We start from the raw sequence: 20,061 nt of genomic DNA on the forward strand, positions 1-20,061 counted from the left end.
ATTAAACACCAAATAAATAAGCTAAATTTGACAGCTTTTTGCCTAGAGTTGTGCTGGAATTCAGAGATCCAGTTATGGAAATATTGATCAAGATGTGCTGATGATAGCTTAAAAAAGACTTTGTAGGGTCTCCCTGTGGAAATGCTGTTCCTAAAGCTCATGAGCAGCAGACAACACTGAAGAGAGCCTTGAAGGCCAGAAGCAGATCACCATAAGCATGAGAGCCTAAGAAATGCAGATGGCCGAATGGAGAAGCAGGGTGTGCAGAGGGCACTGAGAACCCACTGTCCCAGGAGAGTAGTGTGAGATCCCTGCTGTTCAATATGGCTCTGGAATTCAGTGTGAACTTCACTGCTGTATCTTGAGAGATGCTCCTCACGCTGACTAACACTGCAGTGTTAAGGGAAATGGCAGGAAGCAGGGGTGGGTAGGCTGCTCATGTGGCTTTCAGAAAAGTCCCACAAGACAGATAAAACCAGGCTGGACATGGTCACTCAGAATCAAATGAGAGCAAGAACCTTGGCTAAGAATGTTGCTTTCACCCTGAAGTGTCCAGCACCTGAATTAACTGGAGAATCCATAATTGAGGGTTTGGGTTGGACTTCACACCAGTTACTAAAGCAGGGGCATGAAGGAAAGCCAGATGAGAGTTTGAGGGGGTCCCTGTCCACACATTCACAACTAAACAGAGCAGGCTATAAAAAGCCTAGACCAATGTAATTAAAAAGAGTGCTTGCATTTATATGAAGGTATTCTAAAAGGTTATCTTTAGCTTTAAAAAACAAAACCTGCAAAGTTTCCTGTGTTTGTACAGTTGGTCCCCAGCTGGTGGTGCTATTTGGGAGGTTGTGGAACTTTTAGACTTGGGGCCTAGCTGACAGAAGTGGGACTGTAGAGGTGGGGATTGAAGTTTATGCTGGCCCTGCTCTTAGCCAAGCTCTGCTTCTTGGCTAGCATGTGATGGAACCAGCTGCCTCAAGGTTCTCACTCTCTCAACTGCAAACCATTCCAGCTGCCATGCTTTCTCCACTGTGATGGTCTGTATTCCATGAACTGTGAGGCAAAATAAATCGTCGTTTCTGCAGGTAGCATACCCATGACAAGTGAAAAGAAAATTAACATAGGGTCTAAGTTGCAATTTGTAAGCACAGAAAATTAGAATAGGGAAGTTAGTGAATTTTATTTTATTTTATTTTATTTTTGTCTTTTTGAGACAAGGTCTCCCTATAGCCCCAGCTAGCCTGGAACTCATTATGTAGACCAGGCTGGCCTCAAACTCACAGAGATCCACCTGCCTCTGCCTCCCAAGGTCAAGGATTACAGGTATGCACCACCACGCCTGGCTAGTTAGTGAATTCTTTAGCAGATCAGAATATACAAGACATGGTAATCTGAAGATAAGAAAATGTTTAATCATGGACGGCTCCACTGATGCTTCCCTGAGCTTTCTGAACCTACATGTTTGGTGTCACCATTAAACACAACACTAGACAAGACCAGCCATGGCCATGACTCTGTGGTTACTCTCTTTCTCATAAAAGGACCAAACAAAACTATGTGAGATGACAGTGACATGCTCTCACATGAATATATATAGTCCTCTGATCCAAAACTCTATGCTGGAAATTCAGATTTTCCTTGTAGAGGCAAAGAAGGCCCCAGAGCAATGAGCCAGATTTTTACAGAAGGAAATGAGTCCCAAACTCAGGAACATGGTGTCCATCTCATCACAGAAAGGAGCGATTGGTGCTGCTTCAGTCAGCATTAGCTTTCGTGGCTCAAACAGTAAGGCACCTGCACACTGGTGTTGTGGGATACAGTTTTATTTAGGCATTGTGGTAACAGTAAACTGAAACTCCCAATTCACCCTGCTGTCTGCTCCTCTCTATACACAGAGATGCTGTTGGAGCTGCATCTGGCTAATGTCAGCACCACTCCAATGCCTCCTCCTCTTCCTAAAAAATGGAGGAGAGTTTTGTGTGGCAGCCTTCCACAGTCAATACAAGCATAGATTCAGTAACACTGGCTTTGCTTGTTAGCCACTTACTTTTAAGCTAATCTGATATTTGTAGAAAATGGTACTACTTTCCAATTTATGGTATCACAGACCCATCTCTCGAGCCTAGTAATCAGCTCTGAAAAGACGTACAGATACAAATGACAAAAATCATTCAGGTGGGGGACTGGATAGATGGCTCTGCAGTCAAGAGCTCTTGCTGCCCTTGCAGAGGACTGGGGTCCAGTTCCCAGAACCCAATGGCAGCTAACAACCATCAGTGATTCCAGTTCCAGGGGATGAGAGCCCCTCTTCTGGCCTCCACGGGCATTGCATGCACACGGTACACTTAAGCACATGCAGGAAAAACACTCATACACATAAAATAAAAATAAAAAAAGCCAGGCGTGGTGGCACACACCTTTAATCCCAGCACTCGGGAGGCAGAGGCAGGTGGATCTCTGTGAGTTCAAGGCCAGCCTGGTCTACATAATGAGTTTCAGGACAGCTGGGGCTACAGGGAGACCCTGTCTCAAAAAGCAAAACAAACAAACAAACCCCAATATTCACACTTTTTTTTCCAGGGTCCCAGCACTTGGGAGGCAGAGGCAGGCGGATCTCTGTGAGTTCAAGGCCAGCCTGGTCTACATAATGAGTTTCAGGACAGCTGGGGCTACAGGGAGACCCTGTCTCAAAAAGACCAAACTTAACTAATTAATTAATATTAATTAAAAAATCATAGTTTGAGCTAGATTAGCTTAACTAATGAAACTTGTTTCTGTGCTGATTTAACCTGTTCTGTACCGGGTCGTGGGGATGCTGGCATACACCTGCTATTCTTCCAGCTGTACAAGTCCTCCCAGTGCACCAGCATTTACAGTATGGGATTCCTGTTGAAAAGCACTTGGGGGATCTTACTTGATCTTACTTGATACTCAAATGACCTCTTCAGATGATGACCACTGTTACCTTGTATATAGGTGAGAAAACATGAAAGTTAAGTGACTCAGTCAAGGTCACAGGTCTGCAAAGCAGCAGATCTGGATCTTGGTTCCTGACCTCTGAATCCCATCCATGGGGATCAATCCCAAATCTCTCTGCCTAAAAGCATTCTAGTTTTGTTTCTTTATTTCAAGGAAATTAAAATAAGACATGGAGATGCTTAAGGCTGACCTATAAAGGAACTAAAGTAAATGCAGTTTCTTCCATACCAATACGCATGAATTTTCATTCTTTCAATTTAGGGAACATGTGTGCACACACGCATATTCGTGCACACATATTCATGCAAATATGTACCATCTATACAAGTCAATGTCTCCAGAAGTCAATGTCACCTCAGGGCACCACCCTGCTGAGACAGGAAGTTTGTAGACTGTGAGTGGCAGGTGCAGAACAGCTTTGTAGCTCCTTCAGTCCTCTCAGAAGGGCCTCAACTTCACAGAAGGGCTCCAATAGGGAACCTTGATACCATCCACTTCAGGAGGTAAGCACATCCCCAAAATTAGAATTATTTCCCTTGCTGCAGATGTACACATCATCTGTCCTACCTCTTGGGTCCCATCTGCTACAATTCCCACCCTTGGGCCTCTCCTCCAAACCAGGCACCTTCTTCCTGGTATCCTGAGTATGGCCTCTTAGGGCCTGTCTACTTGCTGTCTCTCTGCTCAGACAGTTTGTACCACATCTTTGCACAGCTGCCTTTCTTATCATTTAAGACTCAGACCAAGTGACACCTCTCAAGAAAGCACTCTCTGTTTTGCCACATCTGATGCTGATGCTTCATCATTCCTTTCCAAAATTACCCTGTGCTATCCTTAAATGTATGGCTCCCTGAGGCTGTCCTCTTGCCCAGTATCTGCCTCCAAAATTCAACTGCAGCCTCCAGAAAAGCAAGGGACTTATATTTCTGGTCATTGCTGTTACCTCCAGTGCTTGGCACACAGAAGGTGTTAAGAAAAACTTCATGAATGGGAACACACCCCCCCACACACACAAACCTGCCTCCATCCCCAAATGTTGTAGTTCTGCAAATGAAGCTAAAAAAGAAGCAAAGGAACTCTACCTGGTCCGTGAAGAATCCATGTCCAGCACCAGCTTTGCTAAATGTTTCCTCTGCTTTTGAATATTTGGGATTTCCACCTACGGTTCCAGAAGATGAGAGAGACAGTCAAATTCAAGGTCAAGGCTAAAACTATAAGAACCAGGATCTGGAAGTACTGACAGCCAACTTCCAAGTATGCTACAGGCCTCCTAGTCCTTATTTTCAGACCAGAACATTTTCCCTTTTGTCAATGCCTTGGATCTAATAATTAACAAATAGAAACCGTATATGCTGTAAGTGCAAACCTTGATGCCAAGCTAGTGAACTTGCCACTTTATCTTGTACAGCTACTGTTTTAATTTGTGTGTGTGTGCGTGTGTGTGCATATGTGTTAAAAGTCACATAAAATCCATGCCCATAACAAATTTCAAGGATGCAATCTACACGCATGAAAGTTTATACCCTTTGACCAGCATCAGATGGAGTACTTGATTCCTTCCCTGAGCTACACCTGTTCTCTCTTCCCCAACATGCAGCATCACCTAGGACCAGCTCAGTGTTCTGTGCAACCCTGCTCACCTAGGCCTGGCCACATTCCTATCCTTACCCTAGCCCCCTTCCCCCACCCCCCAAAAAGTAGACTCAATCACTTCCTTATCTGCTTCCACAGGGGAAAAGCAGGAGGAAGGAGGGAAGCCTGTCAGGTGAAGACAGGTCTAACTCAACTGAACAGCAGAGCAGGGGGGACCCTGGCTCAGCAGACCTGAGACTCCCAGGAATGCCAACAGGACATAGTTTGTATTTATAGAAGCAGCAGGCATGTCAGCACACTTGTAGAAGTAAGGTCATTTCCCACGGTCAGCAGTGAGCAAGCTCAGCAACGACTCCCTCCATTTTGGTTGCACGTGGATGCTCTTTTCATATTTTTCTTTCTAAAAATGACTTCCTTGAAGATTCCACTGCAGGATTTTGGTTTCAGGCCCAGCAAAAGTAGGGCAGGATGTGAGAATTAAAAAGGGAAATTGGCCATAAATTGAACTAAAATCATCTCAGGCTGTGGTTTTTTTCTATGAGGGGGAAATGCGAGGAAAACCCAGTGTCTATGAGGCATTTTCTGCTCACTCTGCTAAACCAGGGCTGAATAAGGCACCAAGTGCAAAGACTCCTCCGACAGGAAGAAATGCCGCCAGAATCTGCTGAGCCTGGAGGCAGGGCTGGGGAGTCACGAGTACTGTTCAAATCTTAGCAACGGGGTCTGGGTGCTTCTAAGTCAGTCTTCTGGGGTTTTCAGGCTTTGACTGAGCCCCAGTAATCCCATGAGAAGCAAGTGCCTCTCTTGAGTGGTCCTGACTAAGGAAAGACCTGAATGAGGGCAATGATTGATTCCATCCACAGATGGTGTCTGATAAGCCTATAGCTGCTCTATGCTGTGCCATTTCAAAGCACCATACTGATTTGTTTTTTGATCATCTTTAGGTACATAAATAATTATTTTTTCAAACCTCTGTCCTCAAGAGAGTACAAAGAGATGAGAAGGTGATCTGGAGATGAAACCAGATATGGTCTAGGGTAACACTGCAAAGCCTCTAGTCACATGGGATTATCTAACTTAAAATTTAAATTAGTAAAAACTAGCTAGAATTAAAAACTGAGTTTCCAAGTCACACTAATAACCACATTCCACGTGTATCATGCTCATGTAAGGCTAGGAGCTGCCAAACTGCACACTCTCCATCATTGTAGGGAGCTGTCATGTGGTAGACATGTTAGGTTGTGTATGGCCAATGAAAAACAACAGGGAGGTCCATAGTTGGAGGTCCATAAAGACCTCTGTCACATAAAGACAGTCACTTCCTGTCTCTCTTGATAAAGCTGCACTTGGTGGGAACTAGCACAACTGTCACAGACATTAAGATAGCTTTTTAATAAAATAGTTTGATTTAGCATCTTTTAAATCCAGAGGAAAGAATTACAGAGCCATCAACCACAAGAAGCCCTTGGACCAGGTCCCTGGACTCCTTCCACTGGGCACTGAAGACTTGAGATGGGTGGGGGCCTGGGGTGCTGGGAGGGGAAGCAGGAGTGATGGCAGTTGGGTTTGGGGATCGAGAAGGAAGTAACACATCTGGCTTCATGTCATCATCCATTAGAATGCCATCAGAGACCGGATGAGAGGCGGCAGTAAGCAGCTGGAAGGGGCCGCCATATTTGGGAATCTTGACCATGGTGTGGTGGTAATGCTTCCTGATGGAAAACAAGGTCAGAGAGCAACTCCTACCTCAGCCAGCAGAAACAGGGGTTCAATCACGTCCCTCTCTACTTGCAGCTCAAAGTGTATCAGCTCCTGGGCCAGCTTGTCCTCCGTCTCTCCACAGAGTTTTAGCATCTTCCTGCAATCAAAGGAGGAAAGGCAGGCTGAATATACTGTATGACCACTGTGCCCAAGCTACACTCCATCACCTCCTGGCTTGTGAACTTTCCCAAGTCGGTGTTGACAGCTGCCTGACTGCTGTGGCTGCCAGTGGCCAAGCTGCTTCCACTGCTTCCATGTCAGAAATGATCACCTACTCCAAACAGAGCCAAATGTTTACCATGTGCCTGGGACAACAGGGCACATGGAAAAATATAATAAATGTGGAGGGAATAGACTCACACGTGCTACATGCCCAATCCACAGACGGAAGGACTCAGCTGCTTCAGTCTCTCCTCTGAGAGCCCTAGAGAGGTCGTCTAAGATGGATCCACTAACACAACACCACCGTCAAACAAATACCCAATGCCCAATTCTGATGGGTATTCACAGAAGAGAAGTCATACTCCTAAGCTATTAAACTTAATTAGTACAGGATGAGTAGATAGGCTATGCCATGGAAAAAGCCAGAAAACCATCCCACAAGTTGCTCAATATTGACCACATGGCAGAAGGACATTATGAGCAGGAAGTGAGTCCATACTTCTGAGAGAACAAACTATTTCTAAGATGTCAAATTTCACCCAGTGGCTATGTTCCCTTTACGTGGTATCATGTTAACTGAAACTCATGTAAGTTTTTAAAAAGCCAAAAAAGTATAAGCAATGCAACTTACTCTCAACTTAATATAGTATTTCTCTATTTAATGTGTTCACATATAACACATAACACTACTGTTTGGTTAAAAAAGTTTCCACCACTGGTTTTATAATTAACTTATACAAACTGCTTTTGTATAACAGTGTCTTTTATCTGATTTTCTGTTCCTTCCGCCCTTATTTCTAATGCTACTTCTTAGTTTTAAAGTGCCTTTAATCCGCAAACTTGGGAGCAAAGGCAGACAGATCTCTGTGAGACTTAGGCCAGCCTGGTCTACACAGGGAGTTTCAGGCCAGGAGGGGCTATACAGGGAGACCCTGTCTCAAAACAACAACAAAGAATTTAAGCATTAGCAATTGACCTTCTAATTATGAAAAATGAGAATTTAAATTGTGTTTATTTCCAGACTCTCCATTTGTTTAAACTAGTAGATGGTCAGAATTGTATTTTGACTATATATTATAACCTGTTCATTCTTATGCTTTGAGACATTTCAGATTTAAGATTCTTGGATAAAGGATGCTGAACTAATAAAGTCTGTGTGATTATTCTAAAAATACAAAAGAATCCAAACTAATAAGTGTCTGGTCTCAAGCATTTGAGCTAGGGGATCTACCTCATGTGGAGCTGAACTGCACAGCTTACAGCTGGTACCTTAGAAGCACTGGACTGCCCTGCACGTTCATTTGTTCTCCCTGGAGTTAGACAACACATTTCAGAGTGCTCATTTCACTTTCTATGTACCTGACCAAGCCCCAAACACCCAGCCACCTTCCTAATTCATTTAGGATACTGAATGCATTTGATGCGATTTAACGCCACCTTTGTGACTGCATCGCCCCTGAACCTGTGCCAGCCTGGAATGAGTCTCCTCTTAGTTCCTATGTCACAGCTGTCTTCTAGGGGTCTTTCGTCAGTATTTCCAGGATTCCTCTCCCTCTGTCCTGTGTCTACTATCTCTTTCTCACTCACTCCCTCACCAAGAAGCACATCCTGCTTTACCTTCCTTAGAAGTGTGCAAGAAGACAGGGTTTAAGGCCACGAGGCAAAAACATTCCTCTCCACGGTCCCATGGACTGAGCCTTGGACAGACACTGAGCAGTGTGGCTTTCTGGTTTTGAAGGTGCTGCTTTAATCTGATAGCTTTCTTTGCTGCTTCTGGTGACTCTTGTTCTTTATTATAGCACAACACCTCTTTCTAGAAGGTTCTGTAATCTGCCAACAGTGTTCATGATGCTAAGCCTCACCCTGTGGTTAATTTTTCCCACTGTTCTGAGAGCTTACCACATTTCTGTTAGAAAGTTAGAAACTCAGGTCCTTCCATCTGGAAAAAAATGCTTTGGGATTATTTTTCTTTATAACTCATAATTTCTTCTTCTTTTCCTAAAGTCCCTGCTGTTTAGAATGACTTCCAGGATTGGTCCTCTAATTTTCCAGTTTCTTCTATCTGCCAGGCCTTTGTCTTTGTACTGGATTTTCCAGATGATTTCCCCCAAATCATCTTCTACTGAGAATTTTATATCTACTGTCATTTCATTTTGCATTTCTATGAATTTGTTTTTGATATTGGAATGTTCCAGCCCTGTAAACATTTTGTACCAATATCCTTGTTTATTGCATGGATGCACCTCTTCTTTTACTACCTGAAAAGATAATTGACAGTTTACCTAAAATCCCTGCCCCCCCCATACCCCCATGTCTTCTAAATTGCATTTCTTCTCGTTTACTGACTGAGGTTAAAGACTTCCCTCAGATGCCCAGTGGCACGTGATATCTGCCCTTTGCAAGCTCAGAGCATGAGAGGGAGGTCTGCTATCTGTGAGCATGCCAAGATGGGCTGGCTGAGCTATGGGCACGGGCCCTCTCTAATGTCCTCAGAGCCTTAAGTTGTTCTTCTGAGGTATCTCAGATCCCCAAAGAAGACTCCGCTTTCTTCCCAGAAGGAGTAAAGCCTGGGGGTCCTGTGGGTACAGAGAAAGGCTGAGGAGCATCATATCTGATAAGCATATGTACTCTTGATGTGGTTTTAGGCCTTGAAGCTAGGGTAGGACCATTGTTTGATGTTCTCCCTTACCAGCCCATGTAGTGCTCTCCAAAGCCATGAGATCTAGTCTTCAGGGGAAGTGGCTTCCAGGTCACTTCCAGCTCTCTTGCTTCAAATCCTGTATTCAAAGTATGTCCTGTCTTCAGCAATAGGGTCTTACCATCAAGTTCTGGGAGGCAGTCAAGGACTATGGCAATAGCCTGTGTAATTTTGGGAGTCTCTTAGACTACCCTGGACAACAACTCAAAGGAGGGCTTTTCCTGTCTGGCATTGTTTCTTGTTATGTAGTCTCCAGTTATAGTTAAAGACTCACGTAGGGATACTGTATGTGTAATTTTTCAGTAGGTTTTTGCACTATTACAATTCCCTCTGTTTTTTGTTTTGTTTTGTTTTTTGCCTTTTTGAGACAGAGTCTCCCTGTAGCCCCAGCTGTCCCGGAAGTCTCTATGTAGACCAGGCTGGCCTCGAACTCACAAAGATCCGCCTGCCTCTGCCTCCCAAGTGCTGGGATTAAAGGCATGCGCCACCATTCCCGGCTTTGTTTTGTTTTTAATACTAGCCAGGTGCTATTTATTTCTCCTCTTTCTCTGTCTTACCCTCCCCATTTAAAGTGCCCCCATTTTCCACATTTTGCCTTTGATAGTTTCTGTCTGCTATGGTCCCACCTCTCTTGAGCTCCTTCTCCTTTATTCCCATAGTTCTTTGTATAGTCCTCCTTCTCCCCCTCCCCTTTAACTACCTCTTTTTACATATTTCTCCCTCAGTAACGCAGGTCTTCTACTATTCTCTCTCAGCTTCCTTCTTTCCATTTACAATCCTGGGTCCCTTCCATTTTCTTAGTTCCTGCAATTACATCAGGATATGAATTCACTTATAAGGATTTGGTGCTAGGATTCACAAACGAGGGAGAATGCATATCTTGTTTTTCTGAGTCTGTATTATTTCACTTAGTATAACAGTTTCTAGATCCATCCATTTACCTGAAAATTTCATTATTTCATCTTTCTTTACTGTTGAGTAGAACTCCACTGTGTAAATGTACCACATTTTCGTTAACTACTCGTCTGTTGAGGGGGAACTTAGGTTGCTTCCATCTCTTAGCTATTGTGAAAAGAGCAGCAACAAACATGATTGTACAAGTATCTACAATACGATGAGTCCTTTGCATATATGCCAAGGAGTGGTATAACTGGGTCATATGGTAGGTTCATTTATAGTTTATTAAGAGTTCTCCACATTGTTTTCCATAGAGGTTGCACGAGTTTCCAATCCCACCGGCAGTGAATGAGCAAGCATTCCCCTTTTTCTACATCCTCACCAGCATTTGGTATCATTTGTTCTCTTGATCCTAGCCAGTCTGACTTGGGTAAGATGATCTCTTAAGGTGGCTTTAATATGCATTTCCCTAATTACTAATGATGTTCAATACTTTTTTTTTTACATTTATTTATTTATTTTGTGGGGTGGGAGGTACACACACCATGGAATGGATGTGGAGGTCAGAGAAAACAGGAGTTGATTTTTTCCTTCACCCTCATGGGTCCCAGGAATGGAACCTAGGTCACCCAGGTTGGTGGCAAGCACCTTTGTCAGCTGGGCCATCTTGCTGGCCCACTCAGTATAACTTTTAGACAGTAAAAGCATTGTTTACATTTATAATTTCTTCTGGAGCCAAATTTTCTTACTTTAAATGTAAAATATGTACATTTGGCTTAAATATTCAACATCATTGGCCCAAGGTTGATCACACTCAGCTTGTTAGACCCTTATTTTTTTCTTAGTCTGATCACATGTCACCTTTCGTCCCAAAAAGTTGCTTTGTTCGTTAACTAGTTGTGCCAGTCTTTTTTTTTTTTTTTACAAAAACTTTATAGAGAATTTCATACACGTATATAAGGTGTTTTGATCAAATTCATGCCCGCTCCCCCCCTCCAACATCCCCCCCTCTGAAGAGGTAACCCTAAAATCTTCTAAGGATTAGATACAAGCTCCCAAATACTTTCGACAGTTTTGGCCTCTGGAACAGAGTATGTTGCTAACAGGCCCAAGGACATTTTGAACAAAAACTTTATAGAGAATTTCATACACGTATATAAGGTGTTTTGATCAAATTCATGCCCGCTCCCCCCCTCCAACATCCCCCCCTCTGAAGAGGTAACCCTAAAATCTTCTAAGGATTAGATACAAGCTCCCAAATACTTTCGACAGTTTTGGCCTCTGGAACAGAGTATGTTGCTAACAGGCCCAAGGACATTTTGACTTTTAGCCAAGAAACTGGAAACTGGCTTTTGGGGTCTTTTTACCCTAACTGCCTAGCCAATTCCTACCTCCTATTCTTATCATGCCATCTTCTAAAGGGGTTACCCAAATTGCCAGTAGGTAATAGGGACGCCGACCACTCTGGCTTCTTCCATGCTGAACAGGGATGCAGGGTGAGGCAATTGGAGTACCCCTTCAGTGGGTCTATCTAAGAGACCCCAAATTGCATAACTTTTATCTACCTTTATTTCTTCTATTGAGAGCTCTGTTTAGATCTTTAGGAAATTTTTTAATTGGGTCATTTGTTTTCTTGATTGTTTTTTGAGTTCTTTATATATTCTGGATGTTAAACCTCTGTCAGATGTGTCACTAGTGAAGAATTTTTTTCCCACTCTGTGGGTTTTCTCTTCAGTTTCTTGATTGTTTCTCTTGCTGTACAGAAGCTTTTTAGTTTAATGAGGTCCCACTTGTTGATTGTTGACCATAATTCCTGAGCAACTTCTGTCCAATTTAGAAAATCCTTTCCTACACCTATATCTTGTAGGTCACTGCCAATGTTTTCTTCTAACAGTTTCGGAGTTTCCAGTTTCACACTGAGGTCTTTGATCCCTTTGGAGTCAACGTTTGTGCAACGGGAAAGATGAGGATCGAGTTTCATCCTTCTATAGGTGGAGATCAGTTTTGTTTTGTTGAAGATGCTGTCTTTCCTCCAGTGTGTGTTCTTGGTACCTTTGTCAAATATCAGGTGACTGAAATTGTGTGTACTTGTTTGGGTCTTCAATTATGTTCCACTGATTTCTATGTCTATTTTTGGGCCAGTACCATGCTGTTTTTATGACTATAGCTCTGTAGTATACTTTGAGATCTAGTATAGTAATCCTCCCAGTGTTGCTCTTGGTGCTCAGGGTTGCTTTGGCTATCCAGGGTCTTTTGTGCTTCTATACAAATTTTAGGATCTTTTTTCTAATTCTGTTAAGAATGTCATGGGGATTTTGATTGGGATTGCACTGAATCTATATATTGCTTTTGGTAGGATGGTCATTTTCACAATATTAATTCTTCCAAACCATGAGCATGGGAGGTCCTTCCATCTTCTGGTGTCTTCCTCAATCTCTTTCTTGAAAGATTTCAAAGATCTTTGATGTCTTTGGTCAGGTTTATTCGAATAATTTTTTTTTTTTTTGAGGCTGTCATGAATGGGAGGATTTCCCTGCAATCTTTCTCTGGTTGCTTGTTACTGGTATATAGAAAGGCTACTGATTTTTGTAGATTAATTTTGTAACGTGCCACTTTACTGAAATTAATCAGTTCTAGGAGTTTTCTGGTGGAATTTTTGGGATCTCTTAGGTATAGTATCATATCATCTGCAAAGAGGGATAGCGAGCTCTTCTTTTACAATTAATATTCCTTTAATTTCCTTCTCTTGTCTTATTGCTCTAGCAAGAATTACAAGCACTATATTCAAAAGGAGTAGAGATAGTGCAATCCTTGCCTGGTTCCTGATTTTAATGGGAATGCTTCCAGGTTTTTTTTTTTCCCATTTAGAATTAGGTTGGCTATGGATCTGTTGTATATAGCTCTAATTATGTTGAGCTATGTTCCCTCCAGTACAATTCCCTTTAGGACTTTGAACATGAATGCACATTGAATTTTGTCAAAGGCCTTTCCTGCATCTATTGAGATAATGACTGTGGTTTTTGTCTTTGAGTCCATTTATATGATTTATGATGTTTATTGACTTGTGTATACTGAACCATCCCTGCATTTCTGACAAAAAACCTATTTGATCATGGTGGATGATCTTTTTGATGTGCATCTGTATGAGGGTTACGAGTATTGTGTTAAGAATTTTTGCATGTACGTTCACTAAAGATATGAGTCTATAGTTCTCTTTTTTGGTTGTGTCTTTACTTGGTTTTAGTATTAGAGTGATGCTAGCATCATAGAAGGAATTTGGGAGTTCTCCCTCTGTTTCTATCTTTTTGAATAATTTAAGTAGTATTGGTTGCAGATCTTTAAATGTCTGGTAAATTCATCTGGGCCTGGGCTTCTTTTAGTTGGGAGGTTTTGTATTATTGTTTCAATTTCCTTATATGTTATGGGTCTATTTAAACTGTTAATCTCTTTTTGGTTTAGTTTTGGTGGTTCCATTGATTTTAGGCATCAATTCATTTCTTTTAGGTTTTCAAATTTAATAGAGAGTATAGGTTTTTAAAGTATTCCCTTAAAATGTTCTGGATCTTTTTGGTGTCTGTTGTTACGTTTCCCCTTTCATCTCTGATTTTGTTTATTTGGAGGTGCTCTTTCTTTCTTTCTTTCTTTCTTTCTTTCTTTCCTTCTTTCCTTCTTTTCTTCTTTCTGTTAACTGGGCTAAGGGTCTGTCTATCTTGTTTAGCTTTTCAAAGAATCGGCTCTTAGATTCATTGATTCTTTGTATTGTTTTCTTCTATTTCATTAATTTCTGCTCTGATTTTTTGTTATTTCTTCTCATCTGCTGGGTTTGGGTTTCATTTGTTCTTGCCTTTCCAGAGTCTTGAGTTACAATGTTAAGTCATATATTTGTGCTCTTTCTGATTCTTCAATGTAGGCACTTAGAGCTATAAACTTCCCTCTTAAAGTTTCCTAGAGGTTTTGTCGTGTTGTATTCTCCTTTTCATTTACTTTCAGGAATACTTTTATTTCTTTCTTAATTTCTCCTTTGACCCACTCATCATTCAGGGGTGTGTTGTTTAATCTCCATGAGTTCATGTAGTTGTTAGGGCTTCTTCTGGTGTTGATTTTAAGCTTTATTGCATTGAGGTCTGATAGAATACATGGAATTACTTCAATTGTTTTGTATTTGTTGAGGCTTGTTTTGTGCCCCAGTACGTGGTCAATTTTTGAGAAAGTTCTATGAGGTGCTGAGTAGAAAGTGTATTCTTTGGTGCTTGGGTAGAATATTCAGATGATGTCTGTTAGGTCCATTTGATGTATGATATCATTTAATTCAGATGTCTCTCTGTTTATTCTTTGTCCAGTTGACCTGACTAATGGAGACAGTGGGGTATTGAAGTCCCCTACTATTACTAAGTTGGGGTTAATCTGTGTCTTAAAGTCCTGTAGTGTTTTTTTTTTTAATGAATTTGGATGCACCAGAGTTTGATGCATATATGTTCATGATTGTAATATCTTCTTGATCAGTTGTTCCTTTGATCAGAATGAAGTGACCCTCTTTATCTCTTCTGATTAGTTTTAGTTGTTTGAAGTCTATTTTATCAGATATTTGAATTGCAACCCCTGCTTGTTTCTTAGTGCCATTTGCTTAAAAGAGTCTTTTCTATCCTTTCACCTTAAGGTGAAAGGCCTGTCCTTGAAGGTGAGATGGGTTTCTTGCAAAAAACAGAAGGATGGATTTTGTGTAATCAATTCAACTAGTCTGTGTCTTTCAACTGGGGAGTATCAATCAGTCCATTGATACTTAAAGTTATTATTGAAAGATGTGTAGTCATTGCCATCATTTTGATTAGTGTGCATTCTTTGTCTAATTTTGTGTTTCCACAATTATACCTTCATTTCGTTTCTTCTGTTGCCTCTGGGGTATAGTTGTACCTTTCTTCATTCTTTGTATTGCTTCAGGTATTCTTTGAAGGGCTTGTTTCATGGACATGTATTCTTTCAGGCTATTCATGTCATGGACGATTTTTCTTTCCCCTTCAACTATAGTAGACATCTTTGCTGGGTAAAGTATTCTGGGTTGGCATCTATGGTCATTTAGGACTGGAAATACTTTGGTCCAGGCTCTTCTGGCTTTCATAGTTTGCACTGATAAGTCAGCTGTAATTCTGATAGGTTTTCTTTTATATGTGACTTGTTTTTCTTTTGCAGCTTTCAGTATTCTCTCTTTATTCTGTACAGTTAGTGTTTTTACTATGACATATTGTGGGGAGTTTCTTTTCTGGTCCTGTTTATTTGGTGTTCTATGTGCTTCTTGTATTTGTATGAGGATGTAGTTCCTTGATTTTGGAACATTCTCTTCTACAATCCTGTTTAAAATCTGGACAATACCATTAACCTGAAATTCTTCTCCTTCCTCTATGCCTATGATGTATAGATTTGGTCTTTTCATGGTGTCCCACATTGCCTGCATATTCCATTCCTATGTTTTTTTAAACTTTTCATGTTTGCTTGAACTGTCCAATTCTTCAACTTTATCCTCCAGTGTTGATATTCTGTTTTCCATTTCATTCATTCATTTCATTCATTCCATTGGTGCAGCTTTCACCTGTTGTTTCAAAATGGCTTATTGAGTTTTTCATTTCCTTTCTCATTTCAGTCTGTTTTCTTCAATACTTCTCTTTTGTGAATTCAGTCAGAAGTTTAACCCTATCTTCTTTTAGTTCTTTGATTTGTTTATGTTTCTTTTTTTTCCAAGTTTCAGAGATTCATTGATCAGTGTAATAAACTCCAAGTAATCAACATGAGTCATGCATTTAAGAGAATATTTCCTGATTAAGTGGAAAATTGTGCAGATGGCTTCTGAAAGACCTTCATTATAAGCAGCTTTATCATGAAATATGTGACTCACAAGTCAGGACCTTCTTTCTTCAGTTTGCTGTAGTCCACATTCACTGAGTAGAACTTATACTGCTCATTGGGACCCAGTTTATTCCAAGACTCTGGGTTATTCTCCCTGTCCCAACTGACATCTGGATTGAAGATTGGCAGATGGAGCACATACAGTGCTGCTCTAGTGCCTCCTGCTCCAATAAACACAAAGAGGGGAATCAAGCTTGGATGCTTCTTAGCCTGACCAAAGATATGGAAGATCATGTCTGCAGGAGGGGCCTACTTCCAAAGATTCACCCAAAGGAACCTAGGACCACGCCCTGAGCAGCCTCTACAAACAGGCTGAGCCAACCTCCAAAGTCACCCGGCTGTTTGTACATTCTTTAAATTGAATTCCTTGATCATGTTTATGATTGTTCTTTTAAATTCTGTCCTAAGTTATCTCCAGGGAGTTCTCCTTGTAGAGGTCTATAGGACGGGTAAAGTTTGGTGGAACATACTGTTTTGGTTTTCATATTATTATTTTTCTGTTGTGATTTTGGCATGTGGATTTCTTTTGCTGTTTGTGAGTCTAGTATGAAACTCAAGCCTTCCTTTGTTGAGTTGAAGTCTGCTTCTGTTTGTATTACTGGTATGCCTTGGTTGTTTTCTTATTGGGTATGTAAAGCTAGTTGGTCTAGGTTTCACATTCTCTCAGAGTTTATATTGGAGGGATCTAATGACTTCAGATTAGCTACTTAGGATCTCCCACAGAGGCCCAAGTCAGGCTCCCAAGTCAGGTTTCCTTCTAACATCTGGACCCCTACTAGTGGACACTCACAGCACAATTGGGAAGTTCATTAAGGAAAGGCTCAATTTTGGCACTCTCAGGTGGTCTGCTAAGGTCTTAGCCCCTACTGTAGGGCAAAGTTCTAGCCCTGGTGAAGTGGGAGGGGCCTCATGTAATCCCAATTAGGGGGTTGGCATGATGTGACTTAGGGAAGCTCACCACTAGGCAGAGGCCAGATACAGGCACTCTCAGGCAGTCTTCTTAGGTCTGGGCCCCTACTGTAGGGCAGAGAGGTCTAGCCCTGATGAAGTAGGAGGGGCCGCACCATACAGTCTTTATTTTAATCACCTACTCTGCCACAAAAACCCATGTTCATAGAGTCCCTTGTGCCATCACTCCTGAACACAGAATTTCTTGCTGTATATTATGCTGGAACTTGTATACTTCTCTCACTTGGGGGTCAGTTTACTGGGATGTACCTATTCTTTTGTTGTTGCACTGGGGATGAAGCTAGAGGCCTCATGCATGCTAGGCAGGCACTCTACAACAATGCTGCTTTTTTTTTTTCTTGTTTTTGCTGTCATTGAGCATTTGTCTTTTTTTTTTTTTTTTTTTTTTTTTTTTTTTTGTCCTTTTGAGACAGGGTCTCTCCATAGCCCCACCTGGCATGGAACTCACTATGTAGAACAGGCTGGCCTTGAACTCACAGAGATATGCCTGCCTCTGCCTCCCAAGTGCTGGGACTAAAGGTGTGTACCGTACCTGGCCACATTTATGTCTTTTAAGGAAAATAAAAACTGCCTGTGTGAAGGCTTTAATGGATTCTGGAAGGGAGCAGATCTGAAGGGTATTCAGTCAGTCTATAACACCCTTACTGTACCACTGTGGTTCCTACATATCTCTTGATACATACAAGGTTTCCTGTTTATATGCCTGAGACGCTCTGAATTTTAAGTAGTTCATTGACTGCGTTCTCATCTGTGATGACTGCTGACACGTATGCAAGGAGTGCCACCACCATCTGAATTAGTGACTGTTCTCACTGCTTTCATCAAAGTCTTCACAGGAAGCTTAAGGGAGGAAGGGTTTATTGTGGTTTACTATTGGGAAGGGTACAGTCCTTTCCATGTGGGGAAAGCAGGGCAGCAGGCGGCTCTGTGGCAGCAGCAGCAGAAGCTGCTTGCTCGTAATCTCAGCACACCAGCAAACAGAGGCCAGAGAGGGAGTGGGCAGGCTATACACCTCAGGCTGGCCAGGAGAGATCCTCTTCCTTCAGTCAGGCCCCACATCTCAAAGGTTCCACCACCTCCCAAAACAGCTCCAGAGGCTGTTTGAACAAGTGTTCAAACACTCCAGCCTCTGCAGAGGTTTCACACCCTAACCACAACACCTGCAGGCACAGTTTCCTAGTCACCAGACTTCTTCTGTTGATAGTTTTCTCTTTCGGGCCCATCTTTATGTTTATTTCTTTTTCGCTCTTTCTACAAGTTTGACAGGTATACATTGCCCATTCTGTTCCTGGTTTTCTTCTGTTTTTTTTTTTTCTGCCTTTTTGCACACATGCACCAGTGATTCCTTTGAAGACATCACAGATCTTTTTTTATACAGGGTCTCACACTGTGGCCCAGGCTAGCCTGAAACTCAGTATGTAGCTCAGGCTGTCCTCCAATTTACATCAATCCTCCTATCTCTCCTGAGAGCTGGGATTACAGCTATAAGCCACCATACCTGGCTTCCTACTCTTTTTGGAGTTGTTCTCACTTGCCTAAAAAACTACAAACTTGACTAAAAATTTAAATATATCTTTCCTTCCTTTCAAATGATACAAGAGCTGGAAACAATGGCTGTCGACCCATTGTTTCATGTTATTACTATCTAGTATTTTAGTTTTACTTGGCTTATTATCCAAAAATTAATCATTCTTACACTGCAGTTATTTTTTATTTTGTTTACACTGAAAGATAGAATATGCCACCCAAACTATGCCACTTGAGCATAATGATTATTTTTAGGTGAAATAACATAAGAAACAGATCAAAAGTGGGCCTTTCTGCCATCCTTACTGCCTAAAAGCAGGAAATCAATCTACAAACATGTTCCTTCCCCTTTTTACCTGGAAGAGCAGAAGGTAATCACTGAAGACCTCTCCTGTCCCACCAGTTCTAAGACAGCCAATGGAACCCATAGGCAGTTTTCACCAACTAGTCCTGTCTTCTGTTAGCGCCCACATCTGTACCTGCCCACAATCTGCCACCCAGAAACGCCTTTCCCTTCATCTTGTCACTTGGCCTCAAACTGCTGTGCTTTTGCCAGGATGCTACTGAAGCCCACGGTCTCACCACTCGTTAATCATCAGTGTACTACCGCACGTGTATGTCCTGCACATGCTGGTAAGATCTGTCTGCCTTTCTCTTGGCAAGCTGTCATCTGCTGATCTTATTTGGAGAGCCCTGGCCAAGGAACCTAAGATGACTAGTGTCTAAAGGGAAAAGAAACTTGTTCCTTCCTTAAAACACAGTAGCTTTTAAGCTGTAACCTTGCTACTCACATTTCCCAAATTCCCTCTGGACATATCCATCTCATAAAACCTTAACTAGTCTATTTCATACACAAACTGTAGCTTCACATTTATTCAACAAGTGCTAAATCTTTGCTTAAAAACCTTTATTTGATTTCATCCCCGATTCCCTGGCATTTGTTTTGGCTCATAAACCCTGTTATCAGTTTGACTGTTCTGTTATAGGCAATCATCTTTTTTCTATGGTTGACTTTGTCTTTTCTTAATTTATAGTTTTACTATAATAAGTCCAGGGTGAAGTAAATTGCTTTCTGTATTTCAAAGGTTTTTTGTTTATTTGTTTGTTTGATTTTGTTTTTTTGAGACAGGGTCTCCATATAGCCTCAGCTGACCTATGTAGACCAGGCTGGCCTCGATCTCACAGAGATCCACTTGCCTCTGCCTCCCGAGTGCTAGGACTAAAGGCATGAGCTACCACACCCAGCTTTCAAAATAAAAAAAACTTCTATACTCCTTAAATTTCAAGACAAATTTTTCTTTCCATCTTCTGATGAAAATGGTCAACTACAAACTTCCCCTTCTGCCTATTTTCTTCCTCTGGAACTCCCAGACAGATGGTACACCTGTGCTGTGCCCCCAGTGCCTCCCAGTGTGGCAATGTCTACAGCCCACTGCTTATAGCTCCTTGTGTTCATGCTGGCTGGCACCTTCCTGTTTCCAGTTCCACCAGCTTCCCATGTGTGCACAATCCCTAGTTCATTTCAGTTAAGTTCTATCAGCAGCATAATTTCAGTTTTAAGACATTCCATTTGGTTT

At 41.7% G+C, this 20,061-nt stretch overlaps 1 protein-coding gene and 1 pseudogene across 4 annotated transcripts in view; both read right to left on the reverse strand.

Annotated features, from left to right (window-relative positions):
- The window catches only part of Arhgap44 (Rho GTPase activating protein 44), a 224,381-nt gene that overhangs the window by 67,762 nt on the left and 136,558 nt on the right, over positions 1-20,061 (reverse strand). For all 4 annotated transcript variants that reach the window (XM_008855690.2, XM_008855693.2, XM_008855691.3 and 1 more), the window contains exons 5-6: positions 6,319-6,430; positions 4,062-4,138 (exon numbers count right to left, since the gene is read on the reverse strand). In XM_008855690.2, coding sequence (XP_008853912.1) covers positions 4,062-4,138; positions 6,319-6,430 — 189 coding nt within the window. The remainder of the gene's footprint in view (positions 1-4,061; positions 4,139-6,318; positions 6,431-20,061) is intronic.
- Positions 15,775-16,465, reverse strand: LOC103752049 (annotated as a pseudogene).

This window comes from Nannospalax galili, unplaced genomic scaffold, assembly GCF_000622305.1.
Source record: "Nannospalax galili isolate Female #2095 unplaced genomic scaffold, S.galili_v1.0 scaffold146, whole genome shotgun sequence".
Taxonomy (NCBI): domain Eukaryota; kingdom Metazoa; phylum Chordata; class Mammalia; order Rodentia; family Spalacidae; genus Nannospalax; species Nannospalax galili.